General features: G+C 45.6%; 1 protein-coding gene across 4 annotated transcripts; it reads left to right on the forward strand.

The window, feature by feature from the left end:
• The first annotated feature begins 1,056 nt into the window (after window positions 1-1,056).
• Window positions 1,057-19,718, forward strand: LOC121955255 (inverted formin-2-like). Of its 4 annotated transcripts, none has more exons than XM_088089061.1 (24): window positions 1,057-1,289; window positions 3,058-3,198; window positions 3,587-3,848; window positions 4,230-4,345; window positions 6,204-6,363; window positions 6,497-6,530; window positions 6,616-6,757; window positions 10,454-10,586; window positions 11,529-12,107; window positions 12,658-12,788; window positions 12,872-12,933; window positions 13,062-13,164; window positions 14,665-14,750; window positions 14,900-15,006; window positions 15,343-15,413; window positions 15,717-15,824; window positions 15,964-16,034; window positions 16,133-16,253; window positions 17,155-17,319; window positions 17,712-17,796; window positions 17,983-18,105; window positions 18,368-18,793; window positions 18,883-18,930; window positions 19,336-19,718. In XM_088089061.1, the coding sequence occupies exons 2-23, from the start codon at window positions 3,070-3,072 to the stop codon at window positions 18,927-18,929; spliced, it is 3,261 nt and encodes a 1,086-aa protein (XP_087945187.1). In that variant the 5' UTR covers window positions 1,057-1,289; window positions 3,058-3,069; the 3' UTR covers window position 18,930; window positions 19,336-19,718. The 4 variants fall into 4 exon arrangements, with proteins under 4 accessions (XP_087945187.1, XP_087945186.1, XP_042359051.2 ...); XM_088089060.1 differs by having other exon boundaries at window positions 1,059-1,289; window positions 18,883-18,969; XM_042503117.2 differs by having other exon boundaries at window positions 1,061-1,289; window positions 14,900-15,000; window positions 18,883-18,969.
• Window positions 19,719-19,834: the final 116 nt, after the last annotated feature.

Raw genomic sequence — 19,834 nt, forward strand, 5'->3', positions numbered from 1 at the left:
TAAAATATTACGGCAATTTTTATTTTCTTTAATAATTTTCTACGGCATGATGGAATATTAAAACATTTCGTTGTTTTTTGGTGTCTGATCATTTATATTTATGTGTTATATATTGATATTTTTTTTAAGATTAAAAACTTCTCGTCTCATCTGAAAATGTTTCTTGTGTTTTGTTTTTGATGCAGTTTTCAAAAGTGTGTGTGTGTGTGTGTGTGTGTGTGTGTGTGTGTGTGTGTGTGTGTGTATATGTGTATGTGTGTGTGCGCACGTTATTCAACAAATGAATTTCCGACAATTTCTACCCTCTGGTGGACAGGCGGGAAAACTACATGATCTTCTCTTAACATTTTTCATGATTTTTGATCTTTAAACATTTTTTGCATTTCTTTTCTAAAACGTTTTGGCTCTTATTTCCCTTTCAGAAATGTTGGCCTTTTTCTTTCTTTAAACGTTTTTGACGATTTTATTTTTGTTAAAAAATATTTGGCGATTTAAAAAAATAAAATAAAATAACATTTTTGTTGTTTTTTAATTAAAAAAAGTTCTGGAGATTTTTTTCAACTTAAATTATTTTGGTGATTTTTAAAGAGAATATTTGGTGGGGGGTTCTTCACAAATGCTGGCATTTTTAATTTTAAGCATTTTTGCAATATGATTATTATTATTATTATTATTATTATTATCATCATCATCATCATCATTAGAATTATTTTGGGTTTTTTTTTTTACACTTTTTCCTTAAATATTCTGACAATTATTATTATTTTCTTAATTTTCTTTAATTTTTAAAAAAGAACACGCCTCCCACAGATTAGGAGCCACGCCCCCCTCTGATGAATGGATTTTTTTAAATTAAAATTTTGACTATTTTATTTCCCCTTTAAACCATTTTATTTTATTGTGACAATTTCTGATTTAAAAAAATCCCCTCCCCTGATAATTTATGCAAATTTTTCAATAAATATAAAACTATATTAACATTTTTCATCGTTATTTATTGTCCGTGTGAGACTTTATTTTACGGCGGATCTCAGTAGAAACTCGGTAGAAACCGCAGCTTCTGCTGTCGGTCTGAGTTGATCCGGTGAACCGGGGTTATTGACGGTGACCGCGTGCTGCGGCTGGCACCGCGGTGACCTCTGACCCCGCCCACATCCTGCGGACGTGTGAGAGGACTGTGATTCACCGCGGAGTTTCTCAACTTTCACCAACCGTCCAAACTTTCACCATCAGCGGGGAACCGGCGCCGGTGCCGCCGCGCTGCGGTCAGCCCGGTACGTCAGTTAACGGTGAGTTTAATGAAATCACGTTTTGTTCCAAAGTTTAGAGTTTATGATGTGTTTAACCGCAGTCACGATGCCTTTCTCTCGCTGCCGAACTTCGTGTGAAAAACTACAATTTTAAAGTTTCGTAACATTTTGCCAAACACACGCGTCTTTATTCGTTTAGGAAATCTGCTCACCGGAATCATATTTGATCAATCTGCAATTCGGCAGGTGTTTAATCTGTCAGACAATCTTTTTTACTTTTTGAAATTACTTTCAAATGTGCTTGAATCGCGACTTTAACATCTGAATCCATCAAAACATGATGCGGTGAGCGGCTGGAAAAAACGCCTGATTTTACAGACGTGATAGTAAAAAATTGCGTTATACACGGAAATAGAGCGTATTGATGACGCTGATTTCACGAAAATCCTGCGTTTATTTAAGCAATCTTTAAAACGTCGGAAAACTATGCGAATGCTTTTGCTGAATTGCAAATCGACGTTAAATTAAGAGTTTTCTAAATGGAGTTTGGTGTGTGGACACGAGCCTGGGCACAGTGCCAGTCAGCTGGGTGGGTCAGAGACAAACCTCCGGCTCACGAAACACAAACAGATGTTTCTTCATGCTTATCGGTCTTATCAAAAACTCACCATTCACAGCCAGTTTCTGAGATTTAACTCTTTAACTTCAGGAGTTCAGTGTTTTTTTCTCAAATCAATCAGTAAACACGGACTTTGAGACAAAGACAAAGAAATCTGACAGTTTACTTCATCCTGTGTCTCAAATGTCAGATTATTGATCATATGACACATACTATAGCACATATTTTTTATTTCTATTACTATCTTTATTTCTATTTTATTGGTAGCATATTATACATATTTTACATTTTTGGTACGTTACAGGCTGGTGTGAGATTGATGCATAATGTCAGAATGAATTGTTTTTAAACCAGAGTTTGTTTTTTCCCACCGGACTAACTGGAGACAGCTCAGGAGAACGATGTGCTCTGATTTATTGTCGGTCTGCAGGAGTTTTTGTCTGAAAACACAAACGAGAGAGAAACCAGAATCTGCAGATTTGACAAAAAAATAAAAAGCTTGCACTTTCATCCGGAGCTTTTGCTGCTTTTGTTCCTCATTTTAATCAGAAGGATTCGTGTTTCACAGGCTGGGAGAAGTCAGTAAAGTCCACCACACACACACACACACACACACACACACACACAAACACACGCTCACACACACACACACACACACACACACACATATGCTCACACACACACACACACATACCACGGAGGACAATGGTGGTTTGTTGAAACTCAGCTGACACAAATATTCTTCGTCACTCTTCTTCTTCAGTTGACTGCGAATGAAGAAAAGTTCATCATTGACATCAGCTCTGAAATATTTGACAGTTTTTACTGTTTTCTGACATTTTCTAAACTGAACAAATTTTTATAGTCAAGAAAATAATCAGCAGATGAATTGATGATAAACAATAATCTTGAAATTGGACGAATAAAGCAAAGGAAAAAAATCGTAAAAAAAAAATGTATTTTTAAATGAAGAAAAAAATTAATGCACGTTTTCCTTAAAAATCACCAAGAATTAAAAAAAATAAAAGCCCAATGAATTTAAAGAAAAATGAAAAAATGCCAGGCAAAAAAAAGAAAAGAATTTTAAAAAAGAGAAAAAAAATCCCCAAAAGGTTTAAAATTCAGCTAAAATCGTAAAGAGAAAATAATTGAATGTTGAAAGATCAATAACAATCGGTGTCTCTGCAGCATCTCGTCGTCATGGCAGCCAAAACCAAATGGGAGGCGGTGAAGGAGCGTGTGACAGGAAGTCCCGCCAACGACCCGGACGCCGCGGCGGAGGCGAATCTGGAGAACGCAGACTCCGAACTCTGCATCCGACTGCTGCAGGTGGGACTGCTGACGCCTGCAAAACAAACAAAAATATGACCCAAAAAGTGATGGAAATTCCCAAAAAAAATTATTTTATAGATTTTAATTTAGAAATTCTTGTAATTCTAAATATAATTTTCAATACATTTTTCTTTTTTGGGGGGATAATTTTCTAACACCCCCCCCCCCCATTTTTAAAAATTATTTTTTAAAGCTAATTTTCTTGCTGTGTTTTTACTAAATTCCGGGACATTTCTTGCCAAGTTGATCCGATCCATTTGCTCAAAGGGTCAAAGGTCAGATGGGTAGTGAAAGGTGTCTGAACGCAGCAGGAGAAAAGTGTCGTGGCTCCAGGCTTCAGAGGGTTAAACTGGAGCTTCTGTCTGACGTCTCCGCCCCCCCTCAGGTTCCCACCGTGGTGAACTACTCTGGTTTGCGGCGGCGGTTGGAGGCCAGCGATCAGGCCTGGATGGTGCAGTTCCTGGAGTCGAGGGGTCTGGACCTGCTGATGGAGGCGTTGGAGCGTCTGTCCGGTCGCGGCTGCACTCGCATTGCCGACGCTCTGCTGCAGCTGACCTGCGTCGCCTGCATCCGAGCCGTCATGAACTCGTCCGAAGGACTTCACTTCATCCTGGACAACGAGGGCTACGTCAGGACCCTGACCCAGGGTGGGTTCACCTGCTCTTCATCGGTCCTTCTTTATGTCTCTTTGGTCTGTTTCTCTCTCCGTAGCGTCTTTTTTAAGTCTTTTTTTCTTCCTGTTATTCTATCTTTCCTTCCAGTGATCCGTCTTTCTTTCTCTTGAGTCTGTCTTTCATTAAATTAGATTATTCTTTCCGTCCACTGGGTCCTTCTGTCTTTCCGTTGGTCCTTCTTTCTCTTTCTCTTTATTGGTCCCTTCTTGCTGTCTTGTCTTTCTCTCTGTGTCTCTGTCTTTCTGTCCTTCCCGTCTTTATTCCTTCAGCTGACTCGTGTTTTTTCGTTGTGCGTTTCTATTGGCCGTTGGGGAGTCACATGACCTGTCTCCGTGTCCCTGTGTGTCCCCTCAGCTCTGGACACGTCTAACGTCATGGTGAAGATGCAGGTGTTTGACCTGCTGGCGGCGCTCGCTCTGTTCGACCCTCAGGGACACCACCTGGCCCTGGACGCCCTGGACCACTACAAGGTAACTACAGGCCACCGAGCGCCAGGACGCAGTGACATCATCAGGTCAACGCGTTGACGTTTTATAAAAGCTGAAGTTCAGCGTGTCGGTTTGTTTCCCTCCAGATTTCAGCTAAAAGTGGTCCAGACCTTTTGTTGGTCATTTCTGGGATTTGAGGACATGGAGGCTTAGCCAGTAGCAAATGCATCCCAGAGGCACGTTTTCCTTAAATAATGGTGATTGTTTTTTTTTCTTTTTAAGGTTTTGACATTTTTTCCCTTTCAAATGAGTTTTAAAACCTTTTTGGTGATTTTTTTCTTTAAAAAGTGTTGGTTATTTTTCAAGAAAGTGCGCTTAAATTTTTTTGCATTTTTTCCTTTAATACTTTATTTGCCATTCTTTTTTTCTTTAAACAGTTTTTGCTATTATTTTTTTCTTTAGAATTTTCTGGTGAATTTCTTTTTTAGTATATATGTTTGGTGATTTTTTTTATAGGGTTTGGAGTAGGGCTGTCAGAAATAATTCATTTTTCAGAAAATGTTGGTATTAAAAAGATGACGGCTGTAGACGTGAATCTACATTAAAACCGAGTGAGCTGAACGCTGAAGACAAAGCCGGAGTTCGTTATCAGCTCTGAGCCGCTCTCTTTGTGGAGTTATGTGAGAGTGTAAACAGGGTGTGGCTGCAGATAACAGAACAAAAGTGCCGTCGCCTCCTCGTGTCGGGCATGTTTCCTGGCACCGACTTCGCCCGGCGTGTTTTCACGGAACTGATGTGGACAAGAACTTACCTGTCCGTCCGTCCTCTGGAATAACAACAACTCTTTCCTCAGCAGTCTCTCTGCAGATGCTTCATACCATCAGCTCATCCAAAAAACTTCAGCCTCGGAAGTCAGTCACATTGTATCTGGAAAAAACCCACGGAGAGGCCTTCATGATGAATCATCACGAAGCTTAGATCTCGTTTCAGTCGTTGTTACCATGTTCATGATAACATACAAAGAAACGGCGAGTTCGTTCATGTTTCTGCAACAAAGCAGTTCGAAATGCTCCACATAAAACATGAAGAGCACTGAGATAAGAGCAAAACACACATCATGTAAGGGCAATGAAAGGCATAGTTCCAGAGCCAAAAATAGACAGGTATAAAAGTCAACGTGAAGCGTAAGAAATGAATAAATATTTGATTTAATAAAACAGAGTTTTAGCAGACCTGCAGGTTTCTGGGAGTTTGTTTCAGATATGTGGAGCATAAAACTACAGATGGGTATTAACGTGTACCGGTACGGTTCTGCTATCAGTATTTATGACATAAACTGTCATAAACTGTCATAAACTGTCATATAATTCATCCAGTCAAAACCTGAACTTGTTAAGACACACCTGCTTTGAAGAATGGGATAGGAACGTCGGACTGCTGTGTCTGTCATCGGTCTGCCTGCAGAACTCGTTCCTATAATGACCCGATTAAGGACCTGGCAGCAGGTGATGCAGACGTGTGTCTCTGATGGTCCTGATGATGCAGGACGACAAACGCCGAAACTGTCACATCAGAGAGTTACCCGTCAGTAGTTGGTAGAACCTCATGTTTATTCCTTTTTTTGTTTGTTTATAAAAATTGAACCAAACCAGAACTAAAATGCAACAATGCATCATTTTTTCATTCGTCAGCACCAAAGAAACCCAGCTGCAGGTGTGAAAGCAACCTGAGTGTCATCTGCATAATTGTGGTAGCATGTTTTGTTGTTTTCCATGAGCCAGAAGAAGCATGTGGACTTAAGAAGCCCCAGACTGGACCAACAGACCTGAGAACTGTTGTTATTCTTAATCAGATGTTCTAAGGTTGTGTCTGGTGTTGGTCGTCCTGTGTTTGTGTTCAGAGTCTGAAGAAGCAGCAGTATCGCTTCAGCGTGATCATGATCGAGCTCCACGGCACCGATAACGTCCCGTACATGGTGACACTGATGAGCGTCATCAACGTCCTGGTGTTGGGACTGGAGGACCTGAGGAGGAGGGACCGTCTGCGTCAGGAGTTCATCGGTACGACAAGTCCTTCAACACGTCACTGATAATAACGATAATGACATCAGAACACGAAACTGAAAGGCTGACAGGTTGTTATCGACTGGCTCCCCAAAACCTCTGATTTTCTCCCTAAAATCTGTTGTTCCAGGACTGCAGCTGCTGGACGTCCTGCCCAAACTGAGGTATTGACTTTAATTAATAATAAATAATTAAAAATAATAATAATTACCATGTCTGTCAGTGTGTGACCTCCGTCTCTGTCTCCAGGGAGATGGAGGACGAGGACCTGAACATCCAGTGTGATGCCTTCGAGGACTCGATGATGCTGGATGAGGAGGAAATGGAGAGACTGTACGGAGGCATCGACATGAGCAGCCACCAGCAGGTCTTCACCACGCTCTTCACCAAGGTAACGTCCACCCACACCTTCAACACCTACACCTTCACCAAGGTCACGTCCACCTACACCTTCAACACCTACACCTTCACCAAGGTCACGTCCACCTACACCTTCAACACCTACACCTTCACCAAGGTCACGTCCACCTACACCTTCAACACCTACACCTTCACCAAGGTCACGTCCACCTACACCTTCAACACCTACACCTTCACCAAGGTAACGTCCACCTACACCTTCAACACCTACACCTTCACCAAGGTAACGTCCACCTACACCTTCAACACCTACACCTTCACCAAGGTCACGTCCACCTACACCTTCAACACCTACACCTTCACCAAGGTCACGTCCACCTACACCTTCAACACCTACACCTTCACCAAGGTAACGTCCACCTACACCTTCAACACCTACACCTTCACCAAGGTAACGTCCACCTACACCTTCAACACCTACACCTTCACCAAGGTCACGTCCACCTACACCTTCAACACCTACACCTTCACCAAGGTCACGTCCACCTACACCTTCAACACCTACACCTTCACCAAGGCCACGTCCACCTACACCTTCAACACCTACACCTTCACCAAGGCAACGTCCACCTACACCTTCAACACCTACACCTTCACCAAGGTAACGTCCACCTACACCTTCAACACCTACACCTTCACCAAGGTCACGTCCACCTACACCTTCAACACCTACACCTTCACCAAGGTCACGCCCACCTACACCTTCAACACCTACACCTTCACCAAGGTAACGCCCACCTACACCTTCAACACCTACACCTTCACCAAGGTAACGCCCACCTACACCTTCAACACCTACACCTTCACCAAGGTAACGCCCACCTACACCTTCAACACCTACACCTTCACCAAGGTCACGCCCACCTACACCTTCAACACCTACACCTTCACCAAGGCCACGTCCACCTACACCTTCAACACCTACACCGTCACCAAGGTAACGCCCACCTACACCTTCAACACCAATACCTTCACCAAGGTAAAGTCCACCTACACCTTCAACACCTACACCTTCACCAAGGTAACGTCCACCTACACCTTCAACACCAACACCTTCACCAAGGTAACGTCCACCTACACCTTCAACACCTACACCTTCACCAAGGTAACGTCCACCTACACCCTCAACACCTACACCAAGGTAACGCCCACCTACACTTTCAACACCAACACCTTCACCAAGGTCACGCCCACCTACACCTTCAACACCTACACCTTCACCAAGGTCACGCCCACCTACACCTTCAACACCGACACCTTCACCAAGGTCACGTCCACCTACACCTTCAACACCTACACCTTCACCAAGGTAAAGTCCACCTACACCTTCAACACCTACACCTTCACCAAGGTAACGTCCACCTACACCTTCAACACCAACACCTTCACCAAGCTCACGCCCACCTACACCTTCACCACCTACACCTTCACCAAGGTAACGTCCACCTACACCTTCAACACCTACACATTCACCAAGGTCACCTCCACCTACACCTCCACCACCTACACTTTCACCAAGGCCACGCCCACCTACACCTTCAACACCTACACCTTCACCAAGGTAACGTCCACCTACACCTTCAACACCTACACCTTCACCAAGGTCACGTCCACCTACACCTTCAACACCTACACCTTCACCAAGGTCACGTCCACCTACACCTTCAACACCTACACCTTCACCAAGGCCACGTCCACCTACACCTTCAACACCTACACCTTCACCAAGGCAACGTCCACCTACACCTTCAACACCTACACCTTCACCAAGGTAACGTCCACCTACACCTTCAACACCTACACCTTCACCAAGGCCACGTCCACCTACACCTTCAACACCTACACCTTCACCAAGGTCACGTCCACCTACACCTTCAACACCTACACCTTCACCAAGGTAACGTCCACCTACACCTTCAACACCTACACCTTCACCAAGGTAACGTCCACCTACACCTTCAACACCTACACCTTCACCAAGGTAACGTCCACCTACACCTTCAACACCTACACCTTCACCAAGGTCACGTCCACCTACACCTTCAACACCTACACCTTCACCAAGGTCACGTCCACCTACACCTTCAACACCTACACCGTCACCAAGGTAACGTCCACCTACACCTTCAACACCAATACCTTCACCAAGGTAACGTCCACCTACACCTTCAACACCTACACCTTCACCAAGATCACGTCCACCTACACCTTCACCACCAACACCTTCACCAAGGTAACGTCCACCTACACCTTCAACACCTACACCTTCACCAAGGTAACGTCCACCTACACCCTCAACACCTTCACCAAGGTAACGTCCACCTACACTTTCAACACCAACACCTTCACCAAGGTCACGTCCACCTACACCTTCAACACCTACACCTTCAACATCATCACCTTCACCAAGGTAACGTCCACCTACACCTTCAACACCAACACCTTCACCAAGGTCACGTCCACCTACACCTTCAACACCTACACCTTCAACATCATCACCTTCACCAAGGTAACGTCCACCTACACCTTCAACACCAACACCTTCACCAAGGTCACGTCCACCTACACCTTCACCAAGGTAACGTCCACCTACACCTTCAACACCTACACCTTTACCAAGGTCACGTCCACCTACACCTTCAACATCATCACCTTCACCAAGGTAACGTCCACCTACACCTTCAACACCAACACCTTCACCAAGGTCACGTCCACCTACACCTTCAACATCATCACCTTCACCAAGGTAACGTCCACCTACACCTTCAACACCAACACCTTCACCAAGGTCACGTCCACCTACACCTTCACCAAGGTAACGTCCACCTACACCTTCAACACCTACACCTTCACCAAGGTCACGTCCACCTACACCTTCAACACCTACACCTTCAACACCAACACCTTCACCAAGGTAACGTCCACCTACACCTTCAACACCTACACCTTCACCAAGGTAACGTCCACCTACACCTTCAATACCTTCACCAAGGTAATGTCCACCTACACCTTCAACACCAACACCTTCACCAAGGTCACGTCCACCTACACCTTCAACACCTACACCTTCACCAAGGTAACGTCCACCTACACCTTCAACACCTACACCTTTACCAAGGTCATGTCCACCTACACCTTCAACACCTACACCTTCAACACCAACACCTTCACCAAGGTAACGTCCACCTACACCTTCAACACTTACACCTTCACCAAGGTAACGTCCACCTACACCTTCAACACCAACACCTTCACCAAGGTAACGTCCACCTACACCTTCAACACCTACACCTTCAACACCAACACCTTCACCAAGGTAACGTCCACCTACACCTTCAACACCTACACCTTCACCAAGGTAACGTCCACCTACACCTTCAACACCAACACCTTCACCAAGGTAACGTCCACCTACACCTTCAACACCTACACCTTCACCAAGGTAACGTCCACCTACACCTTCAACACCTACACCTTCACCAAGGTAACGTCCACCTACACCTTCAACACCTACACCTTCACCAAGGTAACGTCTACCTACACTTTCAGCACCTCCACATTCAACTCAAGCATCTTCACTTTGTCTTCACCAAGGTAACATTCACCCATGGCGTTTGATGCCAGACGTTATTTAGTACATGCGGTTGTACGTCCCCTCTGTGTCCAGGTGTCCAGCAGTCCATCCTCGGTCCAGCTGCTGTCCATCCTTCAGGCCTTGCTGTTGGTGGATTCAGACAGAGCAGAGATGTGGTTGGCTCTGGAGATGCTGGTGGACAGAGCGACCCTGCTGTCCCAGGACTGTAAGTTTGACCATTCTTATCAGCAGATCAGTAATCAGGACAGTGTCTTCACAGCGGAGGTCTTCATGGGCCCGCGTGGTTCTGAGGAATCAGTACTTGACCCAGGACCAGTTTTGTTCCAGGTTCAAGGTAAACTAAATAGTCTTATGTAGGGTTACGTTTCACTCAGTCTGGGGTCTGCTGTGTCTTCTTTGAAAACCAGTTTCAGTTTCAGTTTGTTCCTCTCAGAGGATTATGTCCTCAGAACCTCCATCATGTCACTGCTGCAGGAATACCACATAATGATAACCATGTTTAAGGTCCGACAGACAAGGGCAGCGAATCCTTTGAGTCCGGTGGATGGCGACGTTGGGCACTAGCACGTCCCACAAATTCTCAGTCAGACTGGGATCTGGGTAAAATAGAGACCAAGTGTTTGGGTGGGTAGAATGTATCAGGTGGAGTCCACGTGAATGCCTGGACCCAAGGTATCCCAGCACAACACTGCACTTTAATGAGATGATCAATGTTATTCACTTCATATGTAAGTGGTTTTAACATTTTGGCTGCTCAGTGTACATTTTGTAGAACAAACGCCAACACCGTCCTAATGTGTCTACCACAAGGACCGCGTCATCAGTGCAGGACATGCTGGTTGTTTTGGTGACACTTGTGCTCTCTAATGAACTTCTTCATCAAACTCGACATATAACGAGTTACGTGACCCATGTTGTGTCCTGTGGAAGGAGACGTGTTAAATTCAGCTGACAGTGAGACCTCCACCTGTACTGACACACCTGTAGAGTGTGGACCACATAACTGTGGGCGGGGCAGCAGCGAATCCGAACACAGGTGCTCAGTCGGAGACACACGATAAGGACAGATGTGAACAGTGATGTGTCTCGGCTGTTAACCTTAACTGTATGATAATACCAGGTGTGAACAGGCTCTGTGTGTTCGTAGGTGACTCAGATTCTGCTGACAGTCTGCTGGAGAGACTCCTCCCCAGAAAGTCCCTGTCAGCCAATCAAAAGATCCGAACCACCGACAGGGCGGTGCAGACTCAACTACCAGACAGTCCGTCTGCTACGCCAGGTGCTCTGTCTTCTACCTTACCTGGACTAGGAGCTCCTCCACCTCCCCCTCCTCCTACCTCCTTACCTGGTGTGGGAGTTCCTCCTGCACCTCCTCCTCCTCCCTTACTTGGTATGGGAGTTCCTCCTCCTCCTCCTCTCTTACCTGGTATGGGAGTTCCTCCCGCACCACCTCCTCCTCCCCTACTTGGTATGGGAATTCCTCCCCCTCCTCCTCCTCTCTTACCTGGTATGGGAATTCCTCCCCCTCCTCCTCTCTTGCCTGGTATGGCAGCTCCTCCCCCTCCTCCCTTACCTGGTATGGGAGCTCCTCCCCCTCCCCCAGGTGACAACATCGTAGCTCAGACATCTCAGAGTCTGGGCAGGTTGTTTTATAGCTCTGCCCCCTGCCCCACCCTCCGGATGAAGAAGCTGAACTGGCAGAAACTCCCGTCCAGAGCAGTGACAGGTGAGAGCTTCATGTAGTCCGTCCTGTGTGGACTGGTTCTAATCAAGGACTTCAGTCTAATCTGAGACTATGGTCTGATCTGGGACTCTGGTCTGTTCAAGAGCTCTGGTCTGATCCAGGACTCTAATCTGATCAAGGGCCCTGGTCTAATCGGAGACTCTGATCTGATCCAGAACTTAGGTCTGATCTGGGATTCTGGTCAGATACGTGACTCTGGTTTGATCTGGAACTCTGGTCTGATCCGGAACTCTGATCTGATTTGGGACTCTGGTCTGATCAATGGCTCTGAAATGATCAAGGGCTCTGGTCTGATCCAGGTCTCTAGTCTCATACGAGACTCTGGTCTGATCAAAAACTCTGGCCTGATCCTTGACTCCAGGACTCTGGTCTTATCAGGGACCCTGGTCTGATCTGGGACTCTGGTCTGATCTAGGACTCTGGTCTGATCTAGGACTCTGGTCTGATCAAGGGCTCTGGTCTGATCCAGGACTCTGGTCTGATCTAGGACCTTAACATGTGGAACACTGTTGTCTGTCTTTTCTGTCTGCAGCTCATCAGTCCTTGTGGACATCGGTGTCTCAGGACTCCATGGAACCAGATTACTGCAGCATCGAGCAGCTCTTCAGTCTCCCTCCAACTGAGACCAAGACCAGAACCAAGACCAAGACTGAGCCCAAAGAGGTAACTGTGGACATGTCTCACTGTTGAATGTGTGGAGGACAGACACATTCATGTCCTGTCTGTCTTTCTGCCCTCATCCACAGATTTCCTTCATCGACGCCAAGAAGAGTCTGAACCTCAACATCTTCCTGAAGCAGTTCAAATGGTGACCAATCATTCCTCTCCATCCGTCTGTCAGCCAATAGAAACACCTCTCTGCAGTGACGTCATGCTCAGGTGTAGACCTGTGTGGGTCAGGTGAGCTCACCTGTTTCCTGTCTGTCTCTCCTGCAGTTCCCATGAGGACTTTGTGTCAATGATCCGGGGAGGGGACAGGTCCAAGTTTGATGTGGAGGTCCTGAAACAGCTGATCAAGCTGCTGCCGGAGAAACACGAGGTCACTGTGATGCTCACCTGAGCTACACCTCAGCTACACCTGAGTCACACCTGAGCTACACTTGAGCTACACCTCAGCTACACCTGAGTCACACCTGAGCTACACCTCACCTACTCCTCAGCTACACCTGAGCTACACCTCACCTACTCCTCAGCTACACCTGAGCTACACCTGAGCTACACCTCACCTACTCCTCAGCTACACCTGAGCCACAAATGAGCCACACCTCAGCTACACCTGAGCCACACCTGAGCTACACCTCAGCTACACCTGAGTCACACCTGAGCTACACCTCAGCTACACCTGAGGCACACCAGAGCGACACCTCAGCTACACCTGAGTCACACCTGAGCTACACCTCAGCTACACCTGAGTCACACCTCAGCTACACCTGAGCCACACCTGAGCTACACCTCACCTACACTTGAGTTAAACCTGAGCTACACCTCGGCTACACCTGAGTCACACCTGAGCCACACCTCAGCTACACCCGAGTCACACCTGAGTCACACCTGAGCTACACCTCAGCTACACCTGAGTCACACCTGAGCTACACCTCGGCTACACCTGAGTCACACCTGAGCCACACCTCAGCTACACCCGAGTCACACCTGAGTCACACCTGAGCTACACCTCAGCTACACCTGAGTCACACCTGAGCCACACCTCAGCTACACCCGAGTCACACCTGAGTCACACCTGAGCTACACCTCAGCTACACCTGAGTCACACCTGAGCTACACCTCGGCTACACCTGAGTCACACCTGAGCCACACCTCAGCTACACCCGAGTCACACCTGAGTCACACCTGAGCTACACCTCTGCTACACCTGAGTCACACCTGAGCCACACCTCAGCTACACCCGAGTCACACCTGAGTCACACCTGAGCTACACCTCTGCTACACCTGAGTCACACCTGAGCCACACCTCAGCTACACCCGAGTCACACCTGAGTCACACCTGAGCTACACCTCGGCTATACCTGAGTCACACCTGAGCTACACCTCGGCTATACCTGAGCCACACCTCAGCTACACTTGAGCCACACCTCAACTACACCTGAGCTACCTAACCTAACCTTTTTTTTAAAGAAAAAAAGTCACCAACATTTTTAGAGAAGCATAATCACCATTTTTTAATTATCACACTAAAAAACTCAAAATCTTAAAAAAATTTGAAGAAGAAAAATGCTAAAAAGATTTAAAGAAAAAAAGACACAGAAATATTCTTAAAAAGAACTGCTAAGACGTTTTGAAGAAAAATAATCTCCTTACATATTAAAGAAAAAAATGGCAAAAAAGTTTACAGAAAAAAAATCTCCAAAAGTTTTAAAGGACAAAAATCTCTAATATTTTTAGAGAACACAATGTCCTCAAATTCTAGAAACATACCTGCAACTGTATTATGCACCTGTGCTGCACCTCTTTATGTCTCACCCTGCCTGTCCCTCACCTGTCCTCACCTGTCCTCACCTGTCCTTCACCTGTCCTTCCTCAGGCAGAGAATCTGAAGTCTCACCAGGCCGACAGGGACAAGCTTTCCTCGGTGGATCAGTTTTACCTGCAGCTATTGGACGTCCCCAGGTAGAACAGTGCCACTTGCTGCCCTAGTGAAACTCCTGGAACCACTGTGTTCATACAGTTTATAACGCTGAGCTAACTGACGTTATTTACTCACTCAGTCAAATGTTACAATAATGTGTGTGTGTGTGTGTGTGTGTGTGTGTATGTAGTTACTCTCTTCGGATCGAGTGTATGTTGCTGTGTGAGGAGAGCAGCTGTCTGTTGGAGAATCTGAAGCCCAAAGCTGAGCTGCTGGACCGAGCCTGCCAGAGTCTGTGTACACAAGAAATACACACACCAAATACGCACACTAAATACACACCATACACACACCTTAATTACACAGTGAACAGACACAGATGTTCCGTGTTTCTTTAGTACACACTGACATACACTGATGCACACTTTATTTGAATGACCTAAAATCATGTAAAAGAACAGAAGAGGCCCAACAATGGAGCCCTGAGGAACTCCACCTCTGATTTACACATGCTGCATGTTGTTTACTGAACAGAAATATGACATAAAGTCTGCTCTGCTTTGTTTCACCTTCAACATTAATGTTTGAGTCTCTATTACATTGTTTTTATTATTGTTGTTTTGTTGTTTTCAGGTGTGCGGGAGAGTACTCGTCTGCCAAGCTTCTGTAAACTCATCCTGAGTGTTGGAAACTTTCTCAACTATGTGAGAACATTCACATATTATAAACATGTATCTGAAATAAATACATGTCATCAGTGTATTTTTTTGTGTGAAGTGTTGATAATATACAGTATATAGTATTATATGTGATATCATAATGATTATATTTTATTATCATTAAAAGAAGTCTAAAGGTGATATCTGACCTCAGGATAAACAAATAAAATGTTCCTTTAAATGGTCAAAGACAAAACTTGATCAGAAATCAGACAGCTGAAGATTTATTGTGATGTCACTTGCAATTTTGCAATGTCATCAGTAAATTGTGTGATGTCATCCCATCAGGGGACGCACACGGGGAACGCTGAAGGTTTTAAAATCAGCACTCTGCTCAAACTGACAGAAACTAAAGCCAACAAGTCCAGGATCACTCTGCTGCACCACATCCTGGAGGTAACCTCTGCACACGCTGATCACATGATGACGTCAGTCTGACCTCAGAACTGATAACTGACCTGTGAAGTATTGATCGTTTTGATGATGAAGGCAGAGCGTCACAGAGCGTCACTTACTGTGTCTGTGTTATAAACAGAAGGCGGAGCAGAACCATCCAGACCTGCTGAACCTGCCCGATGACCTGGAGATCTGTGAAAAGGCTGCTGGGTAAAAACCCTCAGTGTTGTCTGTCAGGAGGACGTCTGAAGTTTAAAATGTGTTTGTATTGAAGCGTTTCTCTGAGCTGCATGTGTTTGTGTGTTCAGGTTGAATCTGGAGTCGATTCAGTCGGAGAGCAGCGCTCTGATCAAACAGCTGAAAAACTCTGAGAGGAAAGTTTCCTGTTCGTCTGACGACGTCAAGCAGCAGTTCCTGTCCGCCATCCAGGTACCGCTGCTGTACACCGCCCCCTGCAGGGCCTCAAGCTTCACTTGTTTACCAGAGCGACGTTCAGCTCCAACAAAACACACCAAAACCTTTATTTCAACAAAAACGCTGGTGCATTAAACATTCTGTGGTGTTGTGCAGGCGCTCTGCCTGTATCACGGGGGTTTCATTCAGCTCAGGTCAAAGGTCGCTATTGATGTGAGAAACGTATGTTTACATCACCAAAGCAAGTGTGGATGTAAACAAAAACATGTCGGTATAATAAGTAAAGATCGACCAGACATTTATTTACAGACATGTCTCTGCTGATTGGGTAATACCTCTGACACGTCCACCATATATATATAGATATAGATGTAGATATAGATAATTTTATTGTTTATTTTCTTTATAATTTAAATACATATTACCATTATCCTGTAATATTTTTATCTATATATTATTATTACTATTATTATCATTATTTTTATTAATAATTTATGCATTTACTTTATTTTTAATGATTATTTCTTTTCTTTTTTTATTTAATTTATTATTTTGAATATATTGTTTTTTATTTATTTATTATTATTATTATTATTATTATTATTATTGTTATTATTGTTATTATTAATTTACATATTGACTTTGTTTTTCTTTTGTATTTATTTATTATTTAAATACATATTACTGTGATTCTGTGTCTTAAAAATGTTGGCTCCCCCTGCTGGATGCTCTGTAGGTGTTTTCAGGTGTTAACTTGAACTCCACCTGTGGGCTTTCTTTGTGATATGGCTGAATTCACCTGGAGAAGGCTGTCTTGCGGTGTCACTGTTTTAAGGAAACATGTTGTTCAGTCCAGAAACTGCCGCAAAATGTGAGATTGAACCCTGCTCTGCTTCTTCTTCTGTGGTGTTTCCAGGAGAGCCTGCAGGCGTGCGAGCAGCTGCAGCAGCTTTTGTCCTCGGTGGAGGACAGGAAGACGGACCTGGCCCTCTACCTGTGTGAGGACAGCAGCAGCTTCTCCATCGATGAATTCCTGAACACCATCAAGACCTTCAGAGGCCTGTTCCTCCGAGCCCTCAAGGTCAGTCACCAATCACAGAGCAGCCAATCACAGAGCAGCCAATCACAGAGCAGCCAGTCAGAGAGCAGCCAATCACAGAGCAGCCAGTCACAGAGCAGCCAATCACAGAGCAGCCAGTCACAGAGCAGCCAGTCACAGAGCAGCCAATCACAGAGCAGCCAGCCAGAGAGCAGCCAGTCACAGAGCAGCCAGTCACAGAGCAGCCAGTCAGAGAGCAGCCAGTCACAGAGCAGCCAATCACAGAGCAGCCAATCACAGAGCAGCCAGTCAGTATTGTGAAAGACCCCATAAGAAATCTAAAACAAAAAGAACTAATCGAACTAATGATCACAAATGAATGTGGTCAGTACCGAATGTGATGACTTCCTGTTATCGATGACTGTGTCCGTCAGGAGAACGAGAGTCGGCGTCAGCTGGAGAAGAGGAGGAAGCAGCAGGAGGAGGACAGGAAACTCAGAGGAGACACCAGCAAGATCGGTGAGTCTGTCAACTCTGTCTGACCTCTGACCTCTGAAGAGACTTGGTCATGTGACCGAGGCCTCGTGATCGGAGCTCCAGATGACTCGGAGGCAGAAATTCAAACACGTCTAAACAACAAAACATCTTTCCAGCTCGATAAATTAAACGTGTCTGCAGCTGAATGTTTGTGTCTCTGTGGTCCAGTCAGGAGGGACGTGTCCAAACAGGACGAAGGCTGCATTATCGACAACCTGCTGGCTGAGATCAGAAAGGGCTACAACCTGAAGAAGACTAGACCTCGAGCCGAGAGGGGCAGCAGAGTCCACGGTGAGGACGGGATATCCTGACATGGGATTGTGGACTGTGGATTTGGGGTTATGGTCTGTGCCGTCTAGTCCTGGCTTTAAAGTAAAGCATATAGGAAGGCCTGAGCCAGCCCTAAATATAGGCTCTATCAAAGAGGGAGGCCTGAGCCAGCCCTAAATATAGGCTCTATCAAAGAGGGAGGCCTGAGCCAGCCCTAACTATGGTTGGGTGATGGATTCCCTGACCATTAAGTGTCTTTAAGTGTTTCTGTCCTGGTCTTCAGATCATCCTGCTGTCATACAAAGGTCATCAGCTGTGGACGAGTCTGATGTCTCCAGTCAGTCAGATAAGACCACAGTACCAGAAGAGGCAATGCAGATCCCCTTAGGTCCACCAGCCGCAACAAGACCAGAACCTGCTGAGAGTGATGAAGGTCCTCCAGTTGGACCCTCCACGTCTGCTGCTGACACCAAGCAGGACCCAGTCCAGACCAGACTCAAGGGGTCTGAGGAGGACTCTGGAGGTCCTGACCTGGAGACCAGTGAGGGAGCTCCTGCAGGAGGAGAGGAGGAGGTGCAGCTGAGACCAGAGGAATCCAGAGAACAGAGAGAGGACTCAGAGTTTGAGGAGATCACATCGATGGAAGTGAGAACAAGTAAACACAATGAGGATCCAGACCAAGTAAACAGGTCCAGGACCGGTTCAGCAGGTAACGGGTTAAAGCTGCACCTGTCTGAGAGAGTGTTTCCTGTCAGGAGGATTTCATAATAAAAGCCTGTCACTGTGTTTGATCTACAGGAGCAGCCGTTGGATCCAAAACCAAGAAAAGCTGCATGTTGCACTGAGGTGCGAGTCTGACAGGCTGATCTCAGGGCACGGTAACAGGTGAGAGTCTGACAGGCTGATCTCAGGGCACGGTAACAGGTGAGAGCCTGACAGGCTGATCTCAGGGCACGGTGACCGGTGAGAGCCTGACAGGCTGATCTCAGGGCACGGGGACAGGTGCGAATCTGACAGGCTGATCTCAGGGCACGGTGACAGATGGGAGCCTGACAGGCTGATCACAGGGCACGGTGACAGGTGGGAGCCTGACAGGCTGATCTCAGGGCACGGTGAAGGGCGAGAGCCTGACAGGCTGAGCTCAGGGCACAGTGACAGGTCAGAGCCTGACAGGCTGAGCTCAGGGCACCATGATGTCACTCATGATCTTTACTTTTTGTTTTGTTTTTCTGTTTGTTTTTTTTTCTGCAGGTTATGAGAAAAGGCCTCGTCTCCATGGTGACGGGACAGAATCAGATAACACAAATAAATAAACTGGTCACGTGTCTGTCAGCGTGACAGCTGATTGGCTGAGAGTTTACCTGAGCAGGTGTGACGCCATCAGCTGATAAGTTGATTGATTGGTGATTAATTATAAGGTTGTACTCTGGATGATTAGTGAATGAAGAGCTGCTGGTCTGAGGTCAGTCTGCCAACTCATCAGTCAATCAATCAATCAGTTCCTAATCGATCAATGCTTAAAGTTTGTGTCAGCTGTGATGATTTATTTTTTTCTCTGTCTGTGGCTGTAAATTGATCAGTTATGGGTTATAGATCGATTGTTGATCAGAAAATAAAAAAGACAAAAAGGTCAACTCTGTTATTATTATTATTATTATTATTATTATTATTAATATGTTTTTATTATTTTTACTATCATCAGTAGTACTAGTAGTACTATCATTATGATTTTTATAATTACTATTGTTAT

This window comes from Plectropomus leopardus, chromosome 16 (assembly GCF_026936395.1).
Source record: "Plectropomus leopardus strain MGB_pleo_1.0 chromosome 16, ASM2693639v1, whole genome shotgun sequence".
In the NCBI taxonomy this organism is placed as follows: Eukaryota; Metazoa; Chordata; class Actinopteri; order Perciformes; family Serranidae; genus Plectropomus; species Plectropomus leopardus.